This window comes from Chelonia mydas, chromosome 1 (genome assembly GCF_015237465.2).
Source record: "Chelonia mydas isolate rCheMyd1 chromosome 1, rCheMyd1.pri.v2, whole genome shotgun sequence".
NCBI classification, from domain to species: Eukaryota; Metazoa; Chordata; order Testudines; family Cheloniidae; genus Chelonia; species Chelonia mydas.
The window spans coordinates 283226389-283253515 of record NC_057849.1 but is presented as its reverse complement, the minus strand read 5'-3'; the positions used below and the strand labels follow the sequence as shown (position 1 = coordinate 283253515).

Below are 27127 nucleotides of genomic sequence, written 5' to 3'. Positions count from 1 at the left end.
TTCTCTCTCTTGCTCTCCCATAACGGGCTGAATTTTGCCTATATATATAATGTTAATGTATCTTTTCATATAGACCATGCCCTTGCTCAATGTGCTTTAATATCTTCAGGGGATGTCAATATTTACACAAACCAATGGTTTGTCCTCGAACACATTAATGAGGGTTCTGCCAAACCACTGACGACCTGGAATTGATTGACCTGGCTAACAGCCCTGTGTTGTCCAATGAAGTATAAAAGACAGTACTAAGTGTATGAATGTCATATAGATTCCCACCCACCTGAAACCATGAGGGTCCTATTAGTGGCTCTAGTGTATATTCCATTCATCTTAGCTATAGAAAGGTAAAAAAGCATTTCAGATATCACAGAATGGTCCTTATAATGCATTTTGTTCTCCGCTGATTTCCTGGAATGATCTTTGTGTGTTTCTGCAAAAGCTATTTTAAAAAAAAACATTGGCATTTGAGTGATACAGAAAGGAAGTCCAGTTAAAATGGTTTGTATTTATTTTGTTTGCTTAGGATCCCTTTAGTTCGATTTAAATCCACCAAGAGGCAACTTCGGGAAAAGGGAGAACTGGAGGAATTTTTGAAAAATCATCAGCCTGACATTTTTGCTCGGAGATATCTGCATTGCTTCCCTTCAGATATTTTTCTACCAGCTGCTTCAGAAAGGCTATATGACTACATGAATGTGAGTATGTTCTTGTGTAATAGAATGTAAAGGGTTATTTATGGTACTGAAGGCAGGTTTTGTTCAGCACACTAGTTCTATTCTCTTGTAAAAAGTTTTGCAAGTTGAGATTAATTGTGTATCTGTTTAAACTAGATTCTTTGCATCCTTATAAATGAGCTTGCCAGTTTGCAAAAGACTGATCAAGTAACATAAGTAAAATTAGGATAGACATGGGACCTACTTAGAATTTCCCTCTAGTTTAGAAACTATCATCCTGCAATGAGTCACACGAACCCCTATTGACTTCACTGGGGCTCACATCTATGTGAGAGGCGCAGCAACATCCATCAGAAATCTGACATGTTACACAATAAACCAAAATGTCATCTTGTTTGAACACGTTAGGTCACAAATAAATTCTTGTAAAAATCTGTGTTAATAAAGACAGGTAGGTAATATGAATGGAGTTTTTGCTATTATTATTTATTGTGCCCAAAGTGCAAGAGGCACTTCGGAGATAAAAATGTCAGGCCTGCCTTAACCCTGAAGAATTTCCCATCTAAACAGATCTCAGATTTGGGGGACTACGTTGGATGGGATATTATATCACACAAGTGATTTGAGCTTGTGAACACCATGTTTCTTGGTTTAGAGTTTTGTTTGGTTTTCTAATTGATTGGTTATTTTGTTAACATTTATCAAAAGGACAGGGCTAGGTTATACAGGCTTCTTGGAGGAGATAGTGTTTGTATGCAAGAAGGTAGAAGCATGGCAGATTGGGTCAATGAGAGGGGGTTCCAAGATGGGGGGGGGGCTACAAGAAAAAAGGCCCCAGAGGTGAGCATGGAAGAAGAGCATGAAGGGTTAAAAACAACTCCCTTTAGAACTAAAGCTGGCCAGAATTTTCCAAATGTAGAATTTCTGAAAACATTTTTGTTGATTGTTCGAATTTTTACAGAAAACATCCTGAAAATTTTTGTTGAGAAGATTTTGTTGGTTTTTTTAAACTAGCAGTTGAGCTGGTCAATAAAACCAATAACGAGTCAAAAAATGTCTGTGAAACCTTTTACTGCTGTTTTGACCAGCTCTGCTTAGAACCAGTCAGCAACACTTGCACTCTAGCCAGAGGGAAGTGTAGGTAGTGACCAGAGTAGTCCTGAGGTGAGCCCTGCCCTCGGGGGAGATAGCAAGAGGTGTGTCCCTGAGCAGGGCCCTGTCCTGGCCTGAGGGGAGGTAGAAGTGGGGGTAGCCTTGAGGAAAGCACTGCCTGGGCCTAAGGGGGATGGGCAGAACTGAGGCCACTCTGTCAATTGCTCAATCTTTTTGTCTCATCTTACAGTTTAAAAAATGGAAATGATCAATTATTTAGTTTTTCTCAAAGTGGCAAATGCATGAGTTGACCATTCCAAACTCCCCCCACTACTGGCAATTTGACTGTGAGCACAGCTGAGCAGATTCTGTCTATAATCCAGCTAACCCAGAGGTGGTGCTAACCCATTGGGAGTCTTCGGTAGGAATATTTTGCCCCCCCCCCCCCCCATAATAAGCGAACAGGGGGCCCCGTTGAGCTGCTGGGGCCCTAAGCAATTGCTTAGTCTGCTTATGACTAGCACCGGCTCTGAACAGGCCACTGCCCTACAATGAATTTCATATAGTGGGTGGGATTCCATGCACTCTTCCACCCACCAATAAAATTAAAAACCCCTAAACAATAGCATTTCTGGTTTTGCTTCCTGGGTCTTAACTGATGAGCATTTTGTGAAGATACGAATACTAGAAATACATTTGCTAGTAGAATGATTTATATCCTTACTATTTCACTTGTAAGTGGAGGGACTACTTAATTTAAACAAAGCTTCCCTGCTTATGAATTATGATCCCTCTGCCTCTCCAGCTTTGCATAATGATATATCTGTATCTAGTAGCAAGGGACCACAAGGGGGCCTGGGATGGGTACACTTTTCGTTTTGTAGCATATAATAAATAAATAATACTATGACCCAGTTAGCATAAAGTAGGATCCCACTTCCACCTGTTCTGATGAGGGGAAAGCTAGTGAATTGGAAATGGTGATCCTCAGGGTGAAGTTAAAAGAACAGAAGCCTAGGGGACAATTTAGATAAAATTCACCACAATGCACCCTAACTTTAGTTTACTATAGAAAAAATTCTTAAATCTTAATCTGCTCACTGAGTGATGTAGTTGGAAGGGCCTGCTTAGCTCTGATTGAGTGCTTGTCATTGTATCTAGAGAAAGTTATGGATCATGCCCAAAGGGATTTTCAGTTTTAAACATACAGGCAATAACATGCTTCCCACAAATAACACACTAGTTAATTAATCTCAAAATGTTGCAGGTTTTTCCATTTAACCATATTATTTATTATTATTAATGCGCTAGGTGCTGTACAGAAATGGATACAAAGATAAGGTCCCTGCTCTCAAGAGCTTACAATCTAATTTTACAGATGATGCAATAAGGCGATAAACAATAGTGACGGAGGACAAGGGTTACAGTAATAAATAAAATCAAGCTGCGACTTAGTGGAGGCATGTGCTCATCCAGGTGCTCTTTTACACATAACTCATGCTGCTGTTTTTACTGACTTGTCTAATGTAGAAGGTAAGTTCCTGGGGCAGAGACCACGTTCCAATCAGTGCTGAGCACATTAATAGCAACTAATACATTCATCATAAACATTCAAATATTTGCATCAATACAGAATATTTTGGCACCGGAGAGGCTTTTCTATCTACATCGGATGCCAGAAATGCCTGTTCCTAAAAATAGGTCTCCTAATGCTGCAGTGCTATTCCATAGGCAGATATGGGCACTAAGCACTTGGAGCCTGAAAGCTGATAAGCTCCTTCAGAGTTCACATGTTCACAGATTATCTCCATCTGCCTTTTATAGAAAAGAGCCTTCTGTATTTTCTATATTCCTCTGATAGGTTTTGTGTGGTGCATCAGGTGGAGTCTTAAGCGGAGACTGAATTTGATCATCTTGTTTTAACTGACTAATTACTACTGACTAGAATACATTCAAACAAAAATATACAGCTGTGTGCCCCAGTGAGGTGATAGTTGCATTGCCAGTTGAGTTAATATTCAGAGCTTTCTAAAATCAGTAGGGCTAGATCTTGCATTTCTTACTAGGATGAAGCTTCCAGACCTTCCTGTTTCCTTCAACAGGAGTTTTGCTAGAATTTACTGTAGGATTTTGCCCATCATTTGTAAGAGTTTGGGGATTGATTTTGCTTCCATTTTAGCCAATGGAAAAACTCCAGGATTGACTTCTTGCTCTTGAAGTGCTGAAAAGCTATGCCACATCCTGAAATCTGCCTTACGTACCCACTCATGGGACCGGAAAGAATTGGTTGCCTGGTAGAGGTAGCATTTAATTAAAAGTCAAATAATTGGATTGGAAACACTGAGGATATTTTACATTGTACCTTTGTCTGTCTTTTCTTCAAGGATAGTTTGCATTGATATAGTGCTAAACTGACTGAGTATATTTTCCCCCCAGGCCCAGTACTATGGGGTGGTAAGTGTTGGCACCCCACCTCAGAAATTCACAGTGGTGTTTGACACAGGATCATCCAATTTTTGGGTCCCTTCAGCTTATTGCATCAGCGAAGCCTGCAGTAAGAGACGTTATGTTCCTTTGCGCTTCTAATGGTTTAATTCACCTTTTAAAGTAGCTCCCCTGCAATGAATGCACTTTGTTGGAAAATGTATTTAACAGAAAACCAAACACATTTCTTGAGTGTTCAGCAGAGTCTCACATACCTTCACTTCACACCCCTATTTTACAACAATTCCACGACAGACTCACTTGCAGTTTTATTCATGTAGAGCAACAGTGGAGGGAGTCGATAATGTCCTGTTATATTCAGATTAATTCCAGTTCCGCATGCTCTGGAATTTGTCATTGCTAGTTAGATACAACAGGGGTGAGAGAAAGTGGGAGGTGAAAGGATTAGTCCATACTGGCGAGGTGGGTAAGAAAAAGGAGTCACTAGAAAGAATGTCTGTGTTGCTTATCTCAGAGTTAGCTGCTGAGCTACACTAATATGTCTGTTATACTTCACACAACTTATGGTGTGGTGGATAAGCCTCAGAAACAGCATTCAAACTTCATGCTGCCAGAGACATCTGAGACAAGAGAAGACAGAGAGAAAATCTCAGAGTGAAGTACTGGAATCTAAAGGCTATAGATGTGCCCATTAGGGAGAAATGAACAGGTTAATATTTCAGTGGAATCTATTTAGGAGCACAAGCAGCTGGATAATATTCATAACCTCAGATATGGATCTCAGTCCGCTTGGAGAATCCAGCTGCTGCCCTCCCCATCCCTCAATAGGTCTGGGTGGTCTCTGAGTTGGTGCAATCTTCTAGGAGAAGATTTTTGCTCTTGCAACAACTCTTTCCCCTTCCTGACATCTTTAGAGGGCAACCAGCTCATGCATTCATCCTGCTACTAAATGGGGTGGGGGAGAGGTACTGCATGCACGGTCTTATTTACATCAATATTGTGCTCTCAGGAAAGAGTGCTCTCAGGAACCTTGGCCATGATGTCCAAACCCTGAGTGTCTTTTCCTGGGGTGGGCGTCTTCTCTCTGTTATGCAGCAGTGGAAGTGGAAAGGCTCCTCCCCTGCAGCTGCTGCTGCTACACTGATCTTTTGACTCTGGGGTTGAAAGATGTCTCAGAGTTCCCTGGGCTGAAGGAAAATGTGAAAGGGTTTGTGGAAGGAGTAGGCAGACTTTGCTGTGCATCCCCTAGAGAAACAGGATGGGTAGAGCAGAAGAGAGAGAAGTGAGATTCTGCCCTCTAAATATGTCAGGAAGATGGAAGGGAAGGATAGGTTTGAAGGCCCTCGTTGGCACTGTCATTGCATTACTATTTTAAATTCCATTCTTCCTGTGCCTCACTGTAGCCATGATATGCACCTTCTGTTGCTGCAACAGTTGCTAATTGACAGTTAAATACTATGAAAAATCGGAGGAAAAAGAAACATCAGAAAGTTAAAAAAAAATGTGTGGAAATAGCTGGATAAAAAAAAATTTTTTTTGATACAGAAAGGAAATCAATCAATTGCTGAGATATTTTCAGAATAGGGAGAAAACTGCAGGGTTTATGGGATGCAGAGACTCTTGCCTGCTTCCCTTCATCTATTATTTTGCTTCTCCAAACAATGTGTTTTGTTTGCCTATCAGCTAGTCCTGTGTCTCAGAAATCTGGTACATTCCTGATAACCTTATCTTCAGTGCTAAGGGTGAAGTTTATTTTCACAGGGATGCATCAAAAATTCAAATCATTTCTATCAAACTCCTATCAGCATGGAGGGCAGGCCTTTGCCCTACAGTATGGTACTGGGCAGCTTCTAGGCATTGCTGGCAAAGACACATTACGGGTGAGTGGAACCCTAACACCATCGTAATCATCGCTCTCTATATTGGTTGTTTATGGCTTTCCAGGTGGTTAAGATGTTAGTATTGACCTACAAAGATCTGAGTAGACTGGGGCCTGCCTTACCTGGGGGGAGAGACAGTGACTCATGTCATATTGCCACAGATGCTTTAAGTATAGAGGCTTGAGCTGAAGCCCCTCGGGGACGGAGTGGGGAGAGGGAAGTAGAGAGCCCTCAGCATAGTGTTCTCTGTGAGAAGCCCTGGACTTCAAAAGTTCCTTCCTTTGTGGTCCAAAACAGCACAAATCTGCTGACCGTGAGCAAGGCCTAACTGTATGCCCAGCGTTTTGAGGATAAAGTTGGTATTGCCTGGGTTTGATTTTATCTTTGGCTTTGGGGTGAGGAGCAAGCTAGTTCAAGCTGACTGACACTGTTGTCAGTTAACAGCAAATGTGCCTAGAGCCTAGAAAAGGCACCTTTTCATGTATTATTGATGCCTCAAAACTTCGTTAACGCCGAGTTGTTTGATGATGGTGCCCCGTAGCCTTCCCGAACGTTGTGTTCAGCAAAACACCAACCTGTGAAACCCAGGAAATACAAAGTTAAGGTACAGGCCACTCCTGCAATGCAACCTTAACTCTGCCCCCGGGAGCTAGCAATAGCCATTGGGAATGGTTCACAAAAGGGATGCCATAATAAGTAGCCAGCAGGAAATTCTAAGAGGCTGTACCATTATTTGTGTTGTGTTCCACAGATCTGAATTCCAGCATTTATCTGCATTCATGTCAGCTGCGTTCACTGTGTTAGGTGTAGTTGTACTGAATGTTGGAGGGCTTACACTGGAGCAAGTTGGTACGATTGTTACTGTGGGCACGGCTACACGAGAGAGTTTACAGCTGTGCTGCTGCAAACTATCTAATGTAGCCACTCTAAGCCGAAGGAGAAAGGTCTCCCCTCAGCTTATCTACTCTAGTCCCGGTGAGCAGCGGCAGCTTTGTTGGCGGGAAAACTTCTGTCCACACCAGCGCTTATGCTGGTGTAATTTATGTCACTTGGGGAGGGGGGAGAGTAACTGATTCACCCCCCTGAGCAACATGCTATGTCAACATAAGCTGTAGCGTAGACATAGTCTGTTGTATGACGAGAGGTGCATGAATATATCAGAGGATCACAAGTGCCTCATTTAAGTGCTGACTTCTGTAGATTGTGTCAGTGTCGATGCATGGGGTGATCTTGTCATCTGGGTTGTCAGAAGCCTGGTGGCTCACAGGGCTGGTGAGGGGTTAGTGAAGGCAATGCCTCAGAAGGAATTCTCAGGCTAGGATGAAGGGGAGGTAGCAGTTAGTTAGTTTGGGATGGTTTGTGTGGAATTGGCTCAGTGTTTGAGTGTAGGCCAGGTGTAAGTAGCTCCTGTTTGCTACATCAGACCTAACCTGAGTTTTGTCTTAGCTAAGACTTTGTCCTACAGTGCTCTTGTGCTCTGATCCCAGAATATTCTATAGCATCTGTAGAACACTAGTATGTGGTGTTGGCATGTTGAGACATTGCTCAAAAAGGGCAGAGTTAAGGTTGCATTGCCAGGGAGGGGAGTGTGTACTTTAACTCTGTAGTTCTTGGTTTTCAGCAGTTTGAGTGCAGCTGAACTCAGAGTTCTGAAAGGGCAGGTGACTCGGCCAGGAACCTTAACTCTGTGTTAACAAAGCTTTTGGGCACTTAATTTCCTTGCGTTTTTTAAAATAATTTTTCAGTATCCTCATGCATCGCAGCCCAGCTTTCCCCCTCCACTCCTGCTGGATCCCTGGCAATGATTACCCTGGCCACAGAATGCACAGGCTGCATGTGAGTCCCTTCACTGTCCCAGTATCATCTTCTCATCTCCCCGCATGTCCAGCTCAGCCCTCCTCCCCACAGAGAGGTGAGTGGTGGAATGGAACCCGCTGGTGGGGGAGCTGGGGAGAAGATCAGGAACAGTGCAGGGACTAGCATGGGGTCAGTGAGGATGTTTTTTGAAAGGGAGGCAGACACGGGAAGTGGAGATGGATGTGGGGAGTTTTGGGGGACAGATGTGAAGCCCCCCAGTATCCTCCAATACATAGTTCTGACCCCTCCTTTCCACTCCACTCTTCCCTGCATTGCTCCAACCCCCTCCCCACCATAGCTCACTGCTCTTAACCACCATGTTCCCTTACCACTGCTCCGACAGCTCCAGCATTCCCTCCATCACACCCATTGTTCTGACCACCCAAATACCCACAATGCTCAGAGTCCACCCCCTTGCACACCAGATCCACCATCCTCCTTCCCACTCCATGCCCCTGGTAAGCTTGGAAGGGTCATGGGGAAGTGGGGAGTGGTGGGATTGTGAGGAGGGCATGTATTAGCTGGAGGAAGGAAGGGGCAGGAGAGTGCAGATGTAAAGTCTCTACTCCAGATGTGGGCATAGTATATGGGCCCCTTCGTTTTCAGTTTAAACCGATTTTTACCAAAAAATTCTCAAGTTTACAAAAAGTATTCATTTTTTTCCGATTTTCACCCTACTTTTGTATCATTCAAATATATATATATAACTTTTTATTAGGAAAATACAATACATTGCATGAGATATATGTATTATGATAATACATTAGACTGTGTGTATATGCAAAGCTGTCTGCTGAAGTAAGGCTATGTATCAGTCTAGAAGATACAAACAATAAACGAACAGGCACATACACAAGCTCTGAAGTGTGTGCGCATCTGAACGTACTGATGAATCTTATACCCACCACGTACACATTTAAATCTGCTAGCAGATTACGGTTTAAAGATTTGACACACTAAAATGGGAAGAAAATGAAAATCTTCATCAGAATACATTTCAGAACGCAAGGAAGTATTGGAAAATTAAAAAAAAAAACAGGAAAAAAGGAAGAAGTTGAGAGTGTGCACTGCAAATGGCGTAGCCTATTAAACATAAATATTTATAGGCTAATAGTTCTAAGTGTACAATAGTAAATTGTTTATTCAAATGAAAAGTTTTATTTGGGATAAGGCTGTCGATTAATCGCAGTTAACTCATGCAAGTAACTAAAAAAAATGAATTGCAGTTAAAAAATTAATCTCGATTAATCGCACTTTTAATCACACTGTTAAACAATAGAACACCCATTGAAATTTATTAAATATTTGTGGATGTTTTTCTACATTTTCAAATATATTAATTTCAATTACAACACAGAATACAAAGTATACAGTGCTCACTTTGTATTATAATTTTTATTACAAAAATTTGCACTGTAAAAATGATAAAGAAATAGTACTTTTCAGTTCACCTCATACAAGTACTGTCGTGCAATCTCTTTATCGTGAAAGTGCAAATTACAAATATAGATTATTTTTGTTATGTAACTGAAATCAAAATCAAAACAATGTAAAACTTTAGTGCCTATAAGTCTACTGAGTTCTACTTCTTGTTCAGCCAATCGCTAAGACAAACAAGTTTGTTTACATTTATAGGACATAATGCTGCCTGCTTCTTATTTACAGTGTCACCTGAAAATGAGAACAGGTGTTCACATGGCACTTTTATAGTTGCTGTTGCAAGGTATTTACCTGTCAGATATGCCAAACATCCGTATGCCCCTTCATGCTTCGGCCACCATTTCAGAGGACATGCTTCCATGCTGATGATGCTCGTTTAAAAATTTTGTTAATTAAATTAGTGACTCAACTCCTTGAGGGAGAATTGTATGTCTCACCCGCATTCTGCCATATATTTCATGTTATAGCAGTCGTGGATGATGACCCAGCACATGTTAGTTTTAAGAACACTTCCACTTCAGATCTGACAAAACGCAAAGAAGGTACCAATGTGAGATTTCTAAAGATAGTTACAGCACTTGACCCAAGGTTTAAGAATCTGAAGTACCTTCCAAAATCTGAAAGGGATGAGGTATGGAACATGCTAGTGGAGTTCCTCAGGGATCGGTTTTGGGACCAATCTTGTTTAATCTTTTTATTACTGACCTTGGCACAAAAAGTGGGAACGTGCTAATAAAGTTTGCGGATGACACAAAGCTGGGAGGTATTGCCAGTACAGACAAGGACCGGGATATCATACAGGAAGATCTGGATGACCTTGTAAACTGGAGTAATAGTAATAGGATGAAATTTAATAGTGAAAAGTGCAAGGTCATACATTTAAGGATTAATAACAAGAATTTCTGTTATAAGCTTGGGACGCATCACTTGGAAGTAACAGAGGAGAAGGACCTCAGAGTATTGGTTGATCACAGGATGACTATGAGCCACCAATGTGATATGGCTGTGAAAAAAGCTAATGCGGTCTTGCGATGCATCAGGCAAGGTATTTCCAGTAGAGATAAGGAGGTGTTAGTACCATTATACAAGGCACTAGTGAGACCTCATCTGGAATATTATGTGCAGTTCTGGTCTTCCATATTTAAAAAGGATGAATTCAAACTGGAACAGGTACAGAGAAGGGCTACTAGGATGATCTGAGGAATGGAAAACGTGTCTTATGAAAGGAGACTCAAAGAGCTTGGCTTGTTTAGCCTAACCAAAAGAAGGCTGAGGGGAGATATGATTGCTCTCTATAAATATATCAGAGGGATAAATACCAGGGAAGGAGAGGAATTATTTAAGCTTAGTACCAATGTGGACACAAGAACAAATGGATATAAACTGGCCATCAGGAAGTTTAGACTTGAAATTAGATGAAAGTTTCTAACCATCAGATCAGTGAAGTTCTGGAATAGCCTTCCAAGGGAAGCAGTGGGGGCAAAAGACATATCTGGCTTCAAGACTAAGCTTGATAAGTTTATGGAGGGGATGGTATGATGGCATAGCCTAATTTTGGCAATTAATTGATCTTTGACTATTAGTGGTAAATAGGCCCAATGGCCTGTGATGGGATGTCAGATGGGGTGGGATCTGAGTTACTACAGAGAATTCTTTCCTGGGTGTCTGGCTGGTCAGTCTTGCCCACATGCTCAGGGTTTAGCTGATCGCCATATTTGGGGTCGGGAAGGAATTTTCCTCCAGGGCAGATTGGCAGAGGCCCTGGAGGGTTTTCGCCTTCCTCTGCAGCGTGGGGCACGGGTCACTTGCTGGAGGATTCTCTGCATCTTGAAATCTTTAAACCATGATTTGAGGACTTCAATAGCTCAGACATAGGTTAGGGGTTTGTTATAGGAGTGGGTGGATGAGATTCTGTGGCCTGCGTTGTGCAGGAGGTCAGACTAGATGGTCACTTCTGACCTTAAAGTCTTAAAGTCTATGCTTTCAGAAGTCTTAAAAGAGTAACACTCCAATGTGGAAACTATAGAACCCAAATCACCAAAAAAGAAAATCAGCTTTCTGCTGGTGGTATCTGACTCAGATGATGAAAATGGGCATACATTGGTCTGCACTGCTTTGGATTATTATTGAGCAGAACCCACCATCAGCATGGATGCATATCCTCTGGAAAGGTGGTTGAAGAATGAAGAGACATATGAATCTTGAGCGCATCTGGCATGTAAATGTCTTGCGACGCCGGCTACAACATTGCCATGGGAACGCCTGTGCTCACTTTCAAATGACATTGTAAACAAGAAGTGGGCAGCATTATCTCCTGTAAATTGTAACCAAACTCGTTTGTCTGAGCGATTGGCTGAACAAGAAGTAGGACTGAGTGGACTTGTAGGCTCTTAAGTTTTACATTGTTTTGTTTTTGAATGCAGTTATTTTTTTGTACATATTTCTACCTGTGTAAGTTGAACTTTCATGATAAAGAGACTGCACTATAGTAGTTGTATTAGGTGAATTGAAAAATACTATTTCTTGTTTTTTACAGTGCAAATATTTGTAATAAATAATAAATATAAAGTGAGCACTGTACACTTTGTATTCAGAGTTGTAATTAAAATCAATATATTTTGAAATGTAGAAAACATCCCAAAATATTTAAATAAATGGTATTCTATTATTATTTAACATCACGATTGTGATTAATTTTTTTAATCGCTTCACAGCCCTAATTTGTGGATTAAAGATACTGTATATTGTTTTCTTAAACTCAGAAGTGTTTTGCATTCTGTTTTAATTCCGCAGGAAACCATATTGATGAATGGAATTCAAAGCATTAATCAACTGAATACTTTCCCCCCGTCTTTCCGTCCACCAAAATAAACCCCAGTATTTATCCAGAAAAATTATTTATAGTTTTTTGCACTGATTTTCACCTGTTTTTGTTGTTGTGGGAATAAATACTGATAAATTCCCGGGAAAAATTAAATGAAATAAAAATGGAAAATGAAGGGCCCCTACAATTACAACACTGCGAAATTTCACATTTAACTATCTTAGATTATTAAATTTATGGTTTTTTAAATCCTGTGACCATGAAATTGACCACAATGGACTGTGAATTTGGTAGGGCCCTAGGTATAGGTGTGCAGAGGTTTGGGGGGACAGAGCTGACGCCCTTGCTACATATCCCACTACACAGCTCTGACCCCTTTCTTTCCTCCCCCCACTCCTCTGCATCACCCCTTCTCCCCTAGAAGCAGCTGCATTGAGGGAAAGGATGAGCCTGGAGCTCCTTCCCCACTGCTAGCGGCAGCATAGGGAAGCTGGTGGCTCCGTTGTCCCCGCATACTAGGGTGACCAGATGTCCTCTTTTTAATGGGACAGTCTTGTATTTAAGCCCTCCTGCAGGTGTCCTGACTTTTTCTTAAAAACGGGCAAATTGCCCCATAATTTCTGCCGCCTCCCCGCATCAGTACTGGTGGGTCCTGCTGCTGGCTGGATCCCTGCTCGCCAGCTGCCTGCTGAGTGGGGTGGTCCAAAGGCCAACGATAGGGGTTGCAAAACTAGTGGTGGGGCAAAGCTGCAGTGTGTGTGGCCAGGCCTCTCCCACTGCTGGTCCGTCAGCGTGTGCCGGCTCTGGAGTGTGGGGGGAAGTGATTTCCAGCCTGGTCCCCCTCTCTCCCCCCCCATTTGCAGGCTTCACAGCAGCCGGGCTTAGCACCCTCTTCACCTGTCCCACTCCAACCCTGGGTCCTGCCCCCAGGGAGTGTGTGGCTGTAATGTCCCCAGGCACCCTCCCCTCCCGAGCCACCTCTCTGGGCAGGTTAGCTGAAGCCCCTGCAGTCAGGTTCCCTGGGCCCTAGTGCACAGTGGCTTTCCTTAGGGCTTAACCCCTTCCTGCCTGTGCTGTAGCTGGCAGGGGGAACAGGGACAGCACAGGAGGTGGCTGGGTTATGTTAGTAACCAGCAGCAGCCTGGAGGTGTTAGCTGTCTTTTGGCAGGTGCGGGCAGGAAGGGACAAGCTGCTTCCAGCCCACGGGGTCGGGGAGGGGAGGAGGAGAAGAAGAAGAGATGAGCTCTGCAAAGGCATGGGCCAGGTCATCCCTTCCTCCCTCCATCCCCTGCCGCTGGAAGTAGCTCCCATCCCTTCCCTCCTGCACAGTGCCGATAGGCTGCTGCTGGCCACATTCTGGTGTGAATCCTGGCAGAAATCCGTGGAGGGGGGCATGTGACCCTGTGTGCCTCCCCGCGCCCCCCAAATATTCCCTTGGGACGATGCGACACCAGGTACTGGGGGCCCAGGCAGGCATGGAGGGTGGAGCGTGCCAGGCAGGGAGGGTCAGTCACCCCTCCTCCCCCGTGTGAGAGAGGTACGTGTGTGTGCGTCACTTCTCCCCGTGAGTGTGTGTGTGGGGGGTAGGGGTGTGTGTATCATCCCTCCCTGTGTGAACCTTAAAGCCTTAAAGATAAGAAGGTAAATAAAAAGAATCCAGCTACACAGTATTTCTTTTTAACGGGGGCTCAGTCAACTTAATGTTAATCTGAATGTTTGTACTGCATAGGTCTGCCTGATTGCTGTTGAGCTCGCTTGAATACAAATAATTTTACCAGGTGCCCCTTATTCAGGAAAGGGAAATATGGTCACCCTGCCTCAAACCCAGCTCACATTGGGGCTGACAGAGGGGCTTAGGCCACCCAGAAGGGCCCTATTGGATGCTGGCTGACATGGGGTGGGGGGGGTGCTAGGAAGAGGAGCACAGACTTTCCCGGAGGGACAGGGTCTCCCTGGTCCTGCCTTACTCCCAGAGGTTCACAAAGAGAGGCCAGACCCCTCCCCCAGTGAGGAGTAAAGCCTCCCAAATCACTCGAGGGAAAGGGAGAAGGGTTTGGACCCCCATAGGGGCAGGGCCCTCCAGATCCCAACTCACACATGGATGACCCCAGCCCTCCTTAGGTTTCAGGATTATTGCTGCCCTATTCTCCCACACCCTTGGCATATGGGATGTGTCTCCCCCCACCCCGTCGGCCCTTGCCCGGAGGGATGGGAGGCATCTCCACCTTTCCCCAACCACTAAGCCTGGGCAGGATGAGGAAAGTGGGGGAGGGGCAGGAGTGGCTGTGGTGATGGCTTCCAAGAGGAGGGGGGAATGTGGGGTTGACAGGCTGCCACTTCTCCTGTCACCCACTTTCATGTCCCCCACCCCTACTGCCCATCCCCACTTATCCTGCCTCAGTTTGGGGAGGATCAGACCCATAGTTTGAGCCCCAAGTGTGGGCAAGAAAGAAGAACCAAGTAATTTTGTAAATAGCTGTTTTTTTAGGGGGGCTATATCTTGGGAACCTGTGGCTCAAATTGCCCCAAATTTGGACCCGTAACCCTATCCCACATTCCCTTACGGCACAGGAAATTTCAAGACAATCTGAGGTAGCAAATAGATTTTAGAGCACTTAGAACTGTTATCTTTTAAACAGTGATTCAACCTTAACTATAGCAAAGCTGCTGGTTCACACTAGGAGAGCTGCCAGGCCACTAAAAATAAATATAAAAACATAATTTTGAAATTAGAAAAGGATATGTTATTATCTAGTGATAGACTTCTTCCTGAGAGCACAGTAACATACAGCACTCTGGCAATATGACATAAAGCGAAATGCACGACATGTGTAGTCCTGGAACAAGTGAATCTTGTTCCAGCATGGCCCTTCATGTCTCCTGTTTGAGGCCTATGGATTGACTAGAATTAGGGCAGATATCTTCCACCTTGCCTTTCCGTTTTGACTGTAGTTTTCTGGCATGAGTTTATGAACAAATGACAGCAGAATTAGACCATTAGAAGGGACTTGCTTTCTAAAATATAACTGTCTTCAGCGTGATGCCTGCTAATATTAATGCAACTAACACAATTACCGGAAAGCTCTGGACATTACATTTGATAAAACTAAAAACCTGATGCGTATATAAAATGTGGTTATTTCTGTAATCTGCTCAGACTTTACTTTTCATTTGTTCCCTTTTGTAATAACAAACAGATTAGCAACATTTCCATCCAGGGGCAGGACTTTGGAGAGTCTATCTTTGAGCCCGGCATGACTTTTGCTCTTGCGCACTTCGATGGTGTGCTGGGTTTAGGATACCCTTCTTTAGCAGTTGGCAGTGCTCTTCCAGTATTTGACAGCATAATCAACCAACGTCTGGTAGAGAAGCCAGTGTTTTCCTTCCACTTGATCAGGTCAGTTTTTAACACTGAATAAAGGGACACTGTCAAAAGAAGCAAATTTTAACTGTAGATTAAGAAAACCATCCATTTGTATATGTTTCATCTCCAGAAAGGACATTTTCAGGAGTAGGTCTAGATAGAAGCACCAGTGGGGGAGCATAGTAACTAAAATCATATTTACAGAAATGCTATTAAACGTATATCGTTAAAATAAACACTTGTAGATGCACAATTAATGCGCAAACCACTCAGAACTCCAAAGAAGTGTCTTGATTTAATAATCTGATGACTGGTCTACATCTGAACTATTTTTAAAATGAAAAATTGACTTTTTAAAAAGATAAGATGCCAAAGGAAACTTTTCATTGTTTTGAAAATTTCCAATTATTGCATTTTAATTTTTTTAAAAAATCCACTTTTTTGTCTGAAACAAAACAACAAAATAGTTTAATATTTTAGGCTGTTTTTCCATTTTTACACCCTCCCCTTTTCTTTTTTGCATTTTGTCACTGAAAAAGCGGGTGAAAGGGAAGAAGAAAAAACTAATTTATTTTGTTGAATCAGAAAATTTAGAAAATGTTTACAAAGCATATTTACCAGCTTTTGACCAGTGCTAATAAGAACATCTGACTTTCTTACAGTGTCTTGGGCACTCATAGAGTTGTTTCATCAGCTAGTAGGAGATGAACAGAACTGCAGCACCGCAGTTGAGCGACTGTATTTCAGAAGAAAAGGAGCTATGTTCTAATCTCAGTCACACCTAGAATAACTCCATTTCAATCACTAGATTTACCCGGATTTATACTGGGGTAAATGAAACCAGAAACTGGCCTAAGGCACTTGTTTCTAATCTCACTCCTAAACCCTCTACAACCCCTAACATTTTTAGTAAGGGGTTTAGACTGGAGGCTCTGATTTGGGGCCATCTCTAGGTATAATTATAAAATTAGAAGTTTTAGACTTCCATTGCAACATACACGTTTGAAAAAGACATGAAAGGGTTGGAATTGAAAGCTGATTTCTCCCCTCTACCCCCATGTCCCACTTAAATTGTATGTCATCCAGTTTACATATTTATTTGTTTTACATTTTTAGAGGAGACGACCTTGAAAATGGTGGTGAACTGATACTGGGGGGTATAGACCAGTCGCTCTACAAAGGTTCAATTCACTGGGTTCCAGTTACTGAGAAAAGCTACTGGCAAATTCATGTTAACAAGTACGTTTGCATGTCTATAAATCTGATGAAACTGTGCCTCTCTGTGTAAGCCCATTAAAATCCCAGGACATCTGTGCTACAGTGGCCACCCTGGATGTACTGCCTCTCAAAAACAGTGCTTCTGGGAAAGACCTGAAGATAATTAGTGTATCCTGTGCTCCAGTAATATTACTGGAAGCACTAAATTTGGTGGCTGGTCCTCGGAGGAGTGTCCTTTATTAGCAGGTCATATTAAGGGCCTAATGGACATCCGTGGGAATTGTGGGAATCCTTACTCTCCTGGGTAAGGGATATTCACGTGATCTGCAGTTCAATTCCTGGCTTGCCACAGCCTTCCTGTGTGACAGCAGTCTAGTCACGTAGGCCATGTCTACACTAGAGAGTGTACAGTGGCGCAGCTGTACCTATGCACATGGGCCGCAGTAAGCTCCCTTGTGTAGCTGCTCTGTGCCAACAGGAGAGAGCTCTCCTCTCGACATAATTACTCCTACCCCAACGAGCGGCAGTAGCTATGTTAGCGGGAGAAGCTCTCCCACAAACATAGCGCTTTCCAGACTGGCACTTATGTTGGTGTAACATATGTCGCTCGGGGGGGGGGGGGGGGCGTTTTTCCCATCCCTGTGCGGCACAAGTCATACTGATATAAGTGGTAGTGTGTAGACATGGCCTTAGCCTTGCCGTTCCTACTATTTAAAATGATTGTAATAATAATAGTTCCCAACCTTGAATACATTCATCGATGTTTGTGAGATACTCAGAGGATATATTGGTTGGGGTCAGATCAGTGATAGACCTTAAACTCCTACACATTCAGAAGAGCAGATGACACACACACAAATTATTTCCAAAGCTCTCTTGCCCTAGTTTTCTGTGAACACTATCCTTCTTTTGGAATCAGGACACCCTAAAGTTAGTATAAATTTTGAACCAGATGCTTGTATTTTAACTGGCAGCATAGACTTGCTTAAATTCCCTGATAACTGTGTCGTCACTCTTAGTGTATCTGCACTCTCTGTTTAAAGTGTATGTGTTTTGGTTTTTCCACATGCAGCGTGAAAATCCAGGGACGGGTTGCGCTTTGCTTCCATGGTTGTGAAGCCATTGTTGATTCAGGCACTTCTCTTATTACTGGCCCCTCTTTACAAATAAGACAACTACAGGAGCATATTGGGGCCAGTCCAACACAAACTGGAGAGGTAAAAACCATAGAGCGGGACAAAAAACTCAGAGGAAGTGAAGTAATGATTTGATACAAATGCTCATGTGAGGGGGGCAGGGAAAGAGATAAAATGATTAAAATTGGGCACAAAGTAGGCACTAGGAGAAAAGCTTGCTGCTTGTACAGAGCTGAAATCAGGGCAAGATATTTGATTTGTATTGTTTTTATCCTTCCCCGCCACCTTTGTTTCCAAGATATCTCTTCCCTCATTAATGACACATGGATCTAGTAGAAGCATCTGTTTATGGAAATGTTCTGTTAAAGTTGCTCAGAGGATCATGACATCATATGACCGATCTACTACCTTGTAAAACAAGAGAGAATTACCTTTCCTAGGTCATATGGCATGACTGATAACTCCTTAAAGTCCAGAGCAGTTCCAGGCTGACTGACCGTCACAATCCGGAAATTAAGATAAAAAGACATGTAATAATTCTATCGAAGGGCACAGGTGTCAGCTGAGCTTATGAGAGCTAACATTGTTGTTACCAGGGCCCCTAGAGGGGGACACAGTTCTATCATTCAAAATATTCTGGTTCATTTGAATGTAACATCCCAATCCCTGTCTTCCATCCCCCTTCTCTCCCTTACCTCTCTCATTCCTCCCTCTCTTCCCTGCTCTACCCCTCCTCCCACTTTCTTCTTCCCTCCATTTTCCCTTTTCTCCTCCCTGCTGCTGCATCTTCACCTTCTACAGCATCCTGCTGCCGTCTCCTCCATGCTCCGAGTCTCCTTTCCTCTCAATCTCTAATTGCTCCCTGCCACCCCCTGCTTTCCACATGTGGCTCACTCTCGCCTATCTCTCTGCTTCTCCACTCCCCACTAGGCCACTCCCGCCCAGCTGCTGCCACTCTCATCCTCTGATGCTTTCTAGGGTTGCCAACTTTCCAGTCTCTGGAAGCTAGACACCCCTGCTCCACCCCCTCCTCTGAGGCCTGCCCCCTGCTCCACCCCCTCCCCCAAGGTCCCGCCTTCTGCTCACTCCTCCCCCTCCAGCCCGGCACCCAGCTCAGGGACTGCTGTACTCTCCCCAGCCCACCAGTTACCTGGCTCCCTCCTACCGCTGCGCCTGCCCCCCGGCACATTCGGCAGGGAGCCGGAGCCAGGCAGGGAGCGGAAGGGCCGGGGCCACGCTCTGGGGCGGCGTGAGAGCCCAGCCAGCGCGGTAGCTGGCTGCAAGAGAGAGTCTGGCCGCGAGAGGCGGCGGCGGCGGCAGTGGGTGGTGGACAGGACACCTCTCCCCAACCTGGTGGGCCAGTTTTTTTTGGGGGGGGCACTTGCTCGCCCACGTCCCCCCCACATGTTGCCCCTGCAGGTGGCAACCAGACTTTTGGTGCCTGGTCAGTGTTTCCAACCAGACACTTTCAGGTGCCGTTTTTGACTGGACTTTCCAGTCGAAAACCAGACACCTGGCAACCCTTATGCTTTCCCTCCTATGTGCAGCTTCACCATCTCCTTCAGGGACCTCTCCTTTGATGTCCAAACAGCTTTGCTTCCTCACTTTGAGGCTTGTCAGTCTGCCTGCCTGCAGCCATATTCATTCCTATATGCATTGAAATGGTAGTCCCACATAGTCTGGGAGCATGTGTAATTCCATGGGCAAATTAATGATAGAAAGGTAAGGGAGATGTCATTTGATTCGTAAAAATCTACAGAACCATAATTTCCATGGTATCACCCTCTGCACTGATTAGGGGGACTCGCTGCCCCCACCCCCACCTCTCTGGTTTACAGCTCCAGGTCCTCTAGTTGATGGAGATTTATTATACATGAAGATGGTAGAGTCTTTGCTGCTCTTTATTTGATCTGTCAGGACCTGATTGGACTTTGCACCTCACAGTACTGGAATACTTTGTGAAATACTTTTTTGCTTAAGATTTAATGAATTATTATGTATGATTGCTTGGTACCTCAGTGAAATAAGAGGTGTAGAAAAAGTTTGACACTGACATATGGGAGGCATTTTGAAAAGGAAATTGGGTTGTTCAAAGATCACCAGTTCCCTTCTGTGGACTTGGTTCAGATGAAGCCCTAGAACAGTGGTTCTCAAACTTTTGTACTGGTGACCCCTTTCAAATAGCAAGCCTCTGAGTGTGACCCCCCCCCTTTATAAATTAAAAACATTTTAAAATATATTTAACACCATTATAAATGCTGAATGCAAAACGGGGTTTGGGGTGGAGGCTGACAGCTCGTGATGCCCCATGTAATAATCTCTCAACCCCCTGAGACGTCCTGACCCGCAGTTTGAGAATCCCTGCCCTAGAACATGAAAACAGAGCAATGAAATTCACGGGAGGGATTGCTGGGCATAACACAACATCCAAATGCTCTATCCCAATTTTTCCTGACAACCCCAGCACTCTGCTGAATTTTGAACGAAATATTAAGCAAGGCTGGGATGACTTCCCCAGAAGTAACTAAGCACCATCTGGACTCATTATATGCTGTTAAATGCCAAGAAGTGGTAATTTTAAAGCTACAGGGTGAGCTTACTTGCACAAGCAACCCATTCATGTATGATGGACTGGAGCTCATTAATACCATGATGAAAGCAGTCTTCAGTGATGAGATAGCTAACGATGTCAGCTGAATGGATACTTTGGGTCATGACTTGTATGAAGCCTTCAAAACCTAAAGAATTATTCAAGGCTCCATCAATCAATGGGCTACAATCAAGAAGAACAATTTAAAGCTGTGGTTGAATGCAAAGAAGGAAGTCAGAGTGAAGGTAGCAGGGACTATGACGGAGCTAACCGCAGACAAGTTATCGCTTGCTTGTTTCCTGGTCATGTCCAGATCTCAGCATGATGTTGATCTAAGTGAGACTTTGGGAAATTACAAGTTCTCCATGGGACCAAAATCGATGTTTGAATGTGATGGAATAATGCATCTGTGCCAGGCAGAAAGCAAACTAATTCACATCTTGCATGGTCTTCCTAAGCCAGTACCTACTAACAACGTGACCAGTATCTTATGCCAGCAGAGGCTTTTTAGCATAGCAATCACAGATGATATGGCTGAGGTACAACCTCTCAGCGAATCAGAAAAGTTAAAACCTGCCAAGATTTGGCTGTACATAAGAACAGCCATACTGGGTTAGACCAAAGGTCCATCTAGTCCAGTATCCTGCCTTCTGACAGTGGCCAATGCCAAGTGCCCCAGAGGGAATGAACTGGTAATCATCAAGTGATCCATTCCCTGTCGCTCATTCCCAGCTTCTGGCAAACAGAGGCTAGCGACACCATCCCTGCCCATCCTGATTAACAGCCATTGATGGACCTATCCTCCATGAATTTATCTAGTTCTTTTTTGAATCCTGTTATAGTCTTGGACTTCACAATATCCTATTGCAAAGAGTTCCACAGGTTGACTGAGCGTTGTATGAAAAAATACTTCCTTTTCTTTGTTTTAAATCTGCTGCCTATTAATTTAATTTGGTGACCCGTAGTTTGTGTGTTATGGGAAGGAGTAAATAACACTTCCTTATCTACTTTCTCCACACCAGTCATGATTTTATAGACCTTAAGCATATCCCTCCTTAGTTATCTCTTTTCCAAGCTGAAAAGTCCCAGTCTTATTAATCTCTCCTCAAATGGAAGCCATTTCATACTCCTAATAATTTTTTGTTGCCCTTTTCTGAACCTTTTCCAAGTCCAATAGTATTCAAGAAGTGGACATACCATGGATTTACATAGAGGCAATATGATATTTTCTGTCTTATTATCTATCCATTTCCCAATGATTCCCAACATTGTTAGCTTTTGGATTGGCCCTGCACACTGAGTGGATGTTTTCAGAGAACTATCCACAATGACCCCAAGATCTCTTTCTTGAGTGGTAACCGCTAATTTAGACCCCATCATTTTATATGTATAGTTGGGATTATGTTTTCCTATGTGAAACTACTTTGCATTTATCAACATTGAATTTCATCTGCCATTTTGTTGCCTAATCACCCAGTTTTGAGAGATCCTTCTGTAGCTCTTTGCAGTCTGACTGGGACTTAACTATCTTAAGTAGTTTTGTATCATCTGCAAATTTTGCCGCCTTACTGTTTACCCCCTTTTCCGGATCATTTATGAATATGTTGAATAGGACTGGACCCAGTACAGACCCTGGGGGACACCCACTATTGAACTCTCTCCATTCTTAAAACTGTACACTTCATTATGAGGCTACAGCAAAAATACTGGCCTGATGACAAAGTCCATCTCATGTTTGACATGTATGCAGAGGAGTCAGTTTAAAAGATTACCAAAAATACCTGGTATTGCCCCTGTCCAATACAAAGTCACTGACTCCATGAACATTTCCAATGTCATCATGAAAAAGCTACTGTCTCGTATCCCCATGAAGGATGAACTAACCTCATACCTTGCAGGAAAAATACTCCAGTGTGCAAATAATTGTTCAAAGAATTTCATGGTCACATGGCATAATGAAGCAGCTGCCTTACACTGTTCAGTGCAGTTTCTTCATAGTTCCCATGAGGAGTCTGACACTAAAATTACCTTGCATGTCATCAGTGCCACAGAGAGAGATGCTACTAAACTCTAGGTTTTTGCACAAGACACAGATGTTCTAGAGCTCTCCATGAGATGCTCCCCAAGGCTTCCGCAAGATCCTGGTTTTGCACCTGCTGCTGGGAAACAGAATTGCAGTACATAGGTGCCACAAGTACTCCTTTTCTTCCTTCAGAGCTGTGTTCCTATCATGCAAACCATTAAAAGCTGCAGCACTGCTTGGTTTCCATGCTTTTTCAGGATATGACACTACTGGAAGATGGGCTGGAGAGACCAAATTATCATACTGGAAGGCATTTGAGTCATCCTTCGAAGATTTTCTCTTCACTCTGAAGGTGTTCGGAATGGCTGACGCAGTCACTGATGAGGTCATAAATGCACTGGAGCCATTCATATGCCAACTTTACCATTTGAAGACCAACATTATGATACTTGCAGAGCTACACAGGTGGATGTTTTCAAGAAGCAAACAGAGAAAAATTGCTACTGATAAGGGGTGCATTTATATGTGCTATCAAGAGGGTGAATTATCAAGCAATGGAATGGCTTTAGGATGATTGAGCATGTCCAAAACTACCTTCCTTTATAGGGCATGGATGGGTGTTGGAGGAGGGACTGATCACATCGGTTATGTGTAAAATACCACATGCTCCCAAATCAGTCCTTCAGCTAATCAAATACCTGTGTGCAAAGAACAGATGCTCATTGTCCTGCAAATGTTTGGCCAGCAGCCTGCCTTGCACAGAGAGGTGCAAGTGCAGCACGGACGAGGATCAGTGTGACAATGTATCTAGCAGTGGAGTAGATGGAGATGACACTGATGATGACTTTGATGAATAAATGTTTTCAGTCCTTTCATGTCAAGGCAACTTACCTAGGATTACCAAAGGTCAATTTATGTTAAAGTATAATTTAGAAAGCATTGATTTTTAAATACACACACACACACACATACACACGCAAACGTTCTAGGTTTGTCATGTTTGGTACCATTACGTTTGTGGGGGGAAAGGGCTTTCGAAATATACCCAACTCAAACCTTTTCCAATGACCTTGTATTATCAAAATTTCCACCAACCGAAGGACCTGGGGCAGGGAGTCTCCTCTACCCCGGTGCAGAAGGTGACATCATTGAAATTATGATGCTATAGATTTTATGAATCAAATAATATTCCTTTATCTTTTAATTACTAACTTGCCCACAGAATGGGATTTTACTACATTGTGTTCCCAAACTAATATTGCTGAGCTGTCATGCATGGAGTGGTGTATGAAAACACTGCCACCTTGAGGTGTATTATAAATAGAATACAATGCCAGCAAATTGATTATAACACATTATGACAATGCTATAAAGTCGAGTCCATTTCAGTGCTTCAGCTTCTCTCTCTGCTGTGTTTCACATTTCCCATGTACCTCATGGGTAAAACAAAACTATGAGCTCACATGGCCTGAACTTGTTCTCGACACATTTGTGGTGTAGATGGAGCTATGTTATGGCTTGAGCTGGGATAAAATTTTTCAGCGAAATTTTTTTTCTGTTTAAAAAAAAAAATTTGAGATTCAGCCCATCAGAAGGGTTTGTGAATTTGTGTGGGTTTCATTGAATTGTTCATGTTGGGGGGAAAAGTTTCCAAAAATGTCAAACTGAAGCATTGTGATTTTTTCAATTGAAAAGACTTTTTGTTAGGAAATTGCCTTCAATTTTTTTTTTTTAAATCTAAAACATTAAAAACACTCAAAATTGAAATGAAACATTTTGGTTCAAATGAAATGTTTTGTTCGACCCACAACACGTTTTTTTTTAGACCTTTCAATTCACCAAAAATGAAAAAAAAAATTTTTCGTTTTGTTTTGCAATTGGCAGTGAACTGAAAAATCTGTTAGTTGCCCAGCTCTAATTTATGACCCCCATAGCCCACTAGGCATTATCTTGGCTCTGTTATATTGTATGTATATATATATACATATATATATACATAGATCCCACAATATGCTCTGCAGCTCTACTTAGCTCTTGTTTTCCAGAATGCACTCGACAGACATACAAAATACTTGGGGAATATATTTTCATAAACTAGATTTTTAAAAATATTCCTTCTGTTGTAAAACAATAAGCCAAAACACTACAGCTTACAACAAAGCTCCCAGAGGGTATCAGACCATCCTTTGGAATGGTCAAAAGTTATTTTCATTTTTTTAATGAATGGAGCAACTGGAGAGGCAATAAATAAATAAAATAAAAAAAACAACAAAACAACAACAACAAAAATCCCACACAAACACACAACAAAACCCCCTCTCATATATTCACTGTGAATTAGTGTAATATTTACAGCAATGAATGGGCGGGCATTTTAGATTGTGATCTATCAGCTGTTCTTGGAATTCCACTTTAGTGTAGTATAATATAGAACACAATATGTCCCATAGACCTTCTGGATGGATTTCCTCCCTCTGAAAATTTGATGTTCCTGTACAGTATGGGGAAAGTTGTGGCTGTAAGTCACTCACTGGGGAGGCTCTAAGGAGAGAAAACATACTGGAGGCAGCTCGCAGGACTGTGCCTGTGGCAGGCTTCTGGGAGCATTGGAACACTTAGCAGCACCCATTACAAGAGGCAATGAGAACTCATGCTGGAGCCTGGGTTTGCTTGCATATGTGGAAGGAGGAGGAGCCATGTCCTCAGAGACCCCTCCATTTTGGACATCACTAGCCTTGCTGTCAGCCCTAGATTCCATTGGTCCTTGGGTGCTGGGAGTCTGAGAAGTCTGTGTTCAACTCTGTGTATTAGCTCAAAGAGCAGGAGGCCTCCTTATACATTCCCACCACTTGCACTCCTGTGCAGGGCCATAATATAATCTTGTACGTTGACCATTAGGTCTGAAAAAAAATAAATGACAATACCAAACCGGACTGCAAAGGTTGATATTCTGGTTGCTAGGTTGATAGACTGATTATAATTTTGAATAAAAAGGCAATGTAAAAAAACCCAAACAAACAAACCCCAAGTCAACCAATATATTGTGTTATAGTTTGTTGTAGACTGCAGGAGACTGTCAAGCCTGCCACATATAAGTTTCACCATTGGACACAGAGAATACACGTTAACAGCAAAAGAGTATATAATAAAGGTATGTATATAAATTCTAAGAAATGGTATCTACCAAATTATGAGATGATAATATGTAATTCTACATAGAAATGTGCTTTTAATTTCAGGAAACCATAGAAGAAAAAACCGTGTGCATCAGTGGCTTTCAGTCTCTGGATATTGCCACTCACTCTGGCCAGCTATGGATTTTAGGAGATGTATTCATGTCTGCGTTTTACTGTGTTTTTGACCGTGGAAATGATAGAGTGGGATTTGCAAAAACCTCTCAAAGAAGGGAGCATTCCTGAGGCCCTAATGGCATCAGTTCTGCCTTAAACACATGTTATTTCAGGGTTATGAGATGAGCCTGAACTAAAACCCTGGATCTGAATATTGCTCCCAACAAATTTCACATGGGTTTAGGGTGGGTTTGAAATTGAATTCAGAATACAAATTTTTTAGCTAGGTTCCATTTCTATACATTTGCAACAGACACTTTTATTTCTAAATCAGTGATTGAAAGACCAAAAACCCTAGGAAGGACTGTGTCAGAAAACCTAGTAAATGCCTGTACAACAACTTGCCTGTAGGATTTGCATTGGGGTGGGAGGGAAAGTGTGCTTGGGAGAAGACTGCTAAATAATGCAAAGATGATTGTGTATCAATTGCAGTTATGGGAACCTAATCTGACTAGTGTTGGGTATTTCTCTTCCTTTGCTTGTCAGTTTCAGCCTTCTAGTTCCTGACTAAATATTTTCTTTTTATCATTTAATTATTGCTTTTATTTTTCTCATTATTTGCTGGGGTTTGTTCCACCCTTTCTCCCTCTGTCCTTTATAGATACTCTTTATGTGCGCAAAGCCTCAATCCCTGCTCTTTTTACTACCATCACTTAAATATGATTTCCTGTTTCTTACTTATTCTCTCTGACTTGTCTTTTTCCTCAGGTACATTCTCTTTTTCTACACTTTCTTTTTCCTTATTTGGCTAGAGTTTTGCAATTACTGGGTCTTCAGTCAGCAAAGATGCTGGAACTAGGGGTGCCGCACCCCCTGGCTCAAAGTAGTTTCCATTCTATACAGTGTTTACAGTTTGGTTCAATGGTTCTCAGTACCCCCACTATAAAAATTGTTCCCGCACCACTGTCAGTCAGATGCTGTCTTTAGTGCCTGACATCTCCACACCTTGATGGATTGAAACAGCTGGGATTGGCATCCACTTGCATGGCAAGAAATCTGACAGTGAAGCTTGTATTGCACAATCGCTGCAAAGAGAGAGACTGTTCTGTGGGAATGACACGGTAGCATCACCTTGTTCCACGCAAGATACAAAAATAGGACCCCAATGTGGACCTGTGCTGTTCCTCATTTTGAGAGACATCATTAGCAGCAGTTTTGACTGAGATGCAAAATAGTTCCGAGCCATGGGTAGCCAAGCTGTCCTCTGTTGTGTAATTGATTGAACAATAATGAA

At 42.7% G+C, this 27127-nt stretch overlaps 1 protein-coding gene across 1 annotated transcript; it reads left to right on the top strand.

Moving 5' to 3' along the window:
• The first annotated feature begins 288 nt into the window (after positions 1–288).
• Positions 289–27127, top strand: LOC102933016 (cathepsin E-A-like). The gene is made up of 9 exons (XM_007054811.3): positions 289–344; positions 524–695; positions 4203–4320; positions 5973–6091; positions 15410–15609; positions 16693–16815; positions 17867–18011; positions 25596–25694; positions 25783–27127. The coding sequence occupies exons 1-9, from the start codon at positions 289–291 to the stop codon at positions 25960–25962; spliced, it is 1212 nt and encodes a 403-aa protein (XP_007054873.2). The 3' UTR covers positions 25963–27127.